Raw genomic sequence first — 5,000 nt, forward strand, 5'->3', positions numbered from 1 at the left:
TTTTTTTTATGTGAATAATAAAAAAGTGAAAGTGGTTAAGTTGTATACGTATGTAAACCAATGTAAACTTTGGGACGCATACGTTGGTCCGACGCACTAACAGTCCGACAGGCATTAGTCCGCTAGTGGCTGGTTAAGACTCACCCGTGGCTCTGGCCATGCTGCCCGTAAGGTTAGGTTTCTGGTTAAAGGACTGTGTTTTGTACCATACAATTGAATGTATACGTTCAGAACAAATAATGTTTGCTTTGGCCATCTTTGTTGAAGAAGAGTCTGGGCAATTATGTTTTAGTTTCTTTTATGCCAGTGTTAATTTTTAGTTGGCTAAGACTAGATTAAAACTAAATAGTTTAAGTAGCCTAGGCAGGACTAAAGTTCAATGGTGTGTTCAAAGACTGAGCTTAAATCTGAATTTGCTACTAAAAGTAACCCTAAGCTTAAGTTGCTAAAATACTTTTCGGACTAATAGCTGTTGGACTGTCAGTACGTCGGACCAAACACACATTACCCAAAAACTTTAAAGGACAACTTTAGCTTTTTTCAACTAAGATTCATGTTCTTCATGTTCTTAGAGAAAGTAAAAGATGAGTGTTCATCATGAACGTAGGGCTAAATGTATTTTTTTTACAAAGTTTGATAGCAATTTATTTTTTTATTATGTACTATAGTCCTACTAGACCCCAGGAAATGACATCTGGCTACTAAAGATCACAGGATCTACTGAATGTGAAGGGGGGTACTATAGGGTGCTGCCATACTGTGTCGTATGGCAGCACCAGTCATTTGTCACCCCCCTTCACATTCAGTGATCTTTTGTAGCCAGATGTAATTTCCTGGGTGTAGTAGGACTATAGTAAATAATATATTTAAAAAATCGCTATAACATTTTGTAAAAAAATACATATTTAGTTATATATATTTATGTTCGAATGCCCCCGCCCCCCTCAAAAATAGCTAAAATGACTAAAACGAAAGAAAGCAGCAAATGAAAAAAATACAACACTCATCTTATACTTTCTCTAATAACAACCTAAAACATGAACCGTGGTTGAATCCTCTTCATTGTCACATCACATGGGTTTACAGTATGAAACAGTGGGTGAATCCTCTTCATTGTCACATCACATGGGTTTACAGTATGAAACAGTGGGTGAATCTTCTTCATTGTCACATCACATGGGTTTACAGTATGAAACAGTGGTTGAATCCTCTTCATTGTCACATCACATGGGTTTACAGTATGAAACAGTGGGTCATTGTCACATCACATGGGTTTACAGTATGAAACAGTGGGTCATTGTCACATCACATGGGTTTACAGTATGAAACAGTGGGTGAATCCTCTTCATTGTCACATCACATGGGTTTACAGGTATGAAACAGTGGTTGAATCCTCTTCATTGTCACATCACATGGGTTTACAGTATGAAACAGTGGTTGAATCCTCTTCATTGTCACATCACATGGGTTTACAGTATGAAACAGTGGGTGAATCTTCTTCATTGTCACATCACATGGGTTTACAGGTATGAAACAGTGGTTGAATCCTCTTCATTGTCACAGCACATGGGTTTACAGGTATGAAACAGTGGTTGAATCCTCTTCATTGTCACATCACATGGGTTTACAGTATGAAACAGTGGGTGAATCCTCTTCATTGTCACATCACATGGGTTTACAGTATGAAACAGTGGGTGAATCCTCTTCATTGTCACATCACATGGGTTTACAGTATGAAACAGTGGGTCATTGTCACATCACATGGGTTTACAGTATGAAACAGTGGGTGAATCCTCTTCATTGTCACATCACATGGGTTTACAGGTATGAAACAGTGGGTGAAATTCGTTTTTGTGCAAGCTCCATCGTTTTGATTGAACACCACAGGTTATTTGTTTTGTTCCATTTCCTGAAAAGTAACAGTTTTGAACATGCAAGGTTTCCACCCGACAGCGATTGCACTGTTGTTTAGCCGTGAGGTCATTTTGTTTGCGGTGTTGGCCATGATGGTGAGTCTGACCTCTACTGCTACCTTGTTGCTGTAGCAACCAGAGATGACACAGACAGACTACTGACTGAGAGACGGAACCTTTCCCTCTGATGCTGTGGAGGATCAAAGGCTTCCTGGCTTGACAGGATGCCATAATATCTGCTCTCAGTCTCTTCTGGAACAAACTTGAGATCTCCAGTAGTCCAATCCATGTTAAAGCTGCAACCCAGAACATGATTTAAAGAAGTAAACAAAACATGACTTTGTTTCTATAATCTACTCGCCCTCCATGATGGGCTGAATACAATGAGAATGTTGGTGGTGTATACCATACACCCTTATCCCTAAACTTCTTATTTATTTTTATTTTGCTATTTTGAAGAACATTTTTGAATATTTCAAATAACCGATTTACAAGTTCACAACGTGTTGATGTAGATCTGCTAGTTGAACAATTTCAATATGTTATTTTATTATGTGCGTGTAGAAGAGTAGGAAATATATATTTGTCATTGGAGGCTTTGTTTGGTGGAGATGGATGGTAATATGGCCGACCTTAGAGTGGCGAGAGAGCGAGAGACAGAGTGAGACTGAGGGGGAACGAAGGAGAGAGCAGCAGGCCAGATATGAGGATTGTCTTTCCACTTTGATCTTGACCTATTATGACACGTCAGACCCACTTTTCCACTCTGCTTAGCCTCTGGGAGCAGCGAAGAGCTTGTCCCCAATCGCTCGTTCTCATTTTCCACTGCACTTCCTTCCTCAGTCGGTTCACTGAGGGAATGGCAGCTTGCCCTCTGTCTAAAACACACTTAATAACCACTTAAACCCTATTTTATAAATGATCGTGCGCGGGTGTCACACACAAATAGCAGATCTACAAACTCACAACACGTTGCAAACGAGACGTATAAAAACATGTGAACGGCGTGACTCAAATGTGGATCTCAGGCTTCTTGTGGCCAGCCAATCTATTCTATGACATATCTACAGTATAACATCTACAGTATAACATATGGGACCAAATTTGGACGAGGTTTCAGCCAGACCAGAGCTCCCCATTCTCTAGAAGATTCAAAGTTAAAGATTTTTTTCCACCCTAAAACACGATCATCAGGTATTATTATAATATAAGGAGGAAGAACTTTTTCCAAAAAGTGTACAGTATTTGTTAAAATCATGCTTTTATGTGGACCACCAGTTAATTAAGTATGCCTGGTTTGCCTGGTGGGTGGTGATGGATGGTGATCCACCTGAACTGAATGATAAAGGGGGAGGAGTTAGGGGAGAGGCTGATAGTGTGATGTCACTATATTACTGTTTATTTCATTGGCCCATTTGACTGTCAAGGGTTTATCCTCCAGAAAGAAACCCTAAATACAAAGTTAATACACCATATTGCACATAAAAACGACTCCAGGGTGTCTGATGAAGTATTGTCACCTCATAGACACATGAAAAACTGGAAAAATACAAGTCAAAGTGAGGTGAAATTCTTACTTAAACTTACACGATTGCAGTTTAAAAAGAGTACAAAATAATTAAATAAAAAAAAGAAGGGAGGATAAAAAAATATATATCCTAAATCATCTGGAAAACAGTCGCATGTTAGAAAAACAGTGTCATGTAGATTAAAATAACTCCTAGATCAAAAAGTTAATAAAAAATCATTCAGGATAATGCACTGAATGTGTAAAATATTCAGTGCTGTTAAAAACTGAAAGGTACTTCTGTGGCCTACTGGTTGCGTATATAAAGTTTGGCGCTGATCGGTCCATCATATTTTGATATTTGCTCAGGACGCCAGTGTTAATAATAAAATCGGCTAAAACTTTGACGAGAAATGTGCTAAAACCCGGCCTAGTCATTCATCATGTCCTCTGTCTGTCTCTGTCTGGCCGTCAGGCTGAGCCAGCCGTCCGGGGGAGCAGCAGAGAGAGCAACCACGCCCACCAGGACAAGGGCAACCCCCCCGTCCGCTCCCCTCACACCCTGCACCACCCCTTTGGCCTCTCGCCCAGCTCCGTCATGCAGGACCCTCGCATACAGAACCTCAGGTACGCTTTTAGCACATGTAGTGTACACATGTATGCACACCTTCTGACTTAGTGTATTTGCATGATATGAGGACGTCAAGGCCTAGTCTCACTTGCATTTCTCCCAGCAAAACATGCAAAAGTGCACGTTGATAATGTCAAACGCATTTCGGGGGCATACACTTCCATTTGTCATGGGAAAAATACACAGAAGTCATTGAGTATTTCTCCTACACTATGTATATGATCTCCTCATATCAGAACACTGGGAAAAAAACCCACAAAAACACAAAAGAAAATGAAACATTTCTGTTTAATCTCGGTGTCGCGCACGGAAATAGCCGATCTACAAGCTCCGATGCAACGCGTTGTGTGTGACCTTGTATTAGATTTTGGAAAATCTTTGAAAATTGTCACCTATAATGACTCTCACCCCATTGCCACGCACCCCATGCACCGCATCACTGCTGTAGTGTTAATATTGTACATGCTTTGTGTTTTGCACCGTGACAGTTTACCCGGGCAGATGCATCCAGGCGCCGTCCCAGAGGAGTACCTCAGAGGGCTCCGGCCCTTCGCCACCTCAGATGACCTCCGGCTGACCTCTCTGCCCATGGGGCTCGACCCCGCGACCGCCGCCCACGCGGCCGCTGCTGCTTACTACCACCCTGCCTACCTACACCACCCACTCACCTTACAGAGGTACACTACATACCTACACCACCCACTCACCTTACAGAGGTACACTACATACCTACACCACCCACTCACCTTACAGAGGTACATTACATACCTACACCACCCACTCACCTTACAGAGGTACACTACATACCTACACCACCCACTCACCTTACAGAGGTACACTACATACCTACACCACCCACTCACCTTACAGAGGTACACTACATACCTACACCACCCACTCACCTTACAGAGGTACACTACATACCTACACCACCCACTCACCTTACAGA

General features: G+C 41.7%; 1 protein-coding gene across 1 annotated transcript in view; it reads left to right on the forward strand.

The window, feature by feature from the left end:
- The window catches only part of LOC308314515 (genetic suppressor element 1-like), a 28,207-nt gene that overhangs the window by 10,532 nt on the left and 12,675 nt on the right, over positions 1–5,000 (forward strand). Inside the window, 2 exon segments of the mRNA XM_080762146.1 lie at positions 3,896–4,047; positions 4,540–4,728. Of these exon segments, the coding sequence (XP_080618272.1) occupies positions 3,896–4,047; positions 4,540–4,728 (341 nt within the window).

The sequence above is a fragment of the Protomyctophum bolini genome, assembly GCF_963924005.1.
Source record: "Protomyctophum bolini genome assembly, chromosome: 4".
Taxonomy (NCBI): domain Eukaryota; kingdom Metazoa; phylum Chordata; class Actinopteri; order Myctophiformes; family Myctophidae; genus Protomyctophum; species Protomyctophum bolini.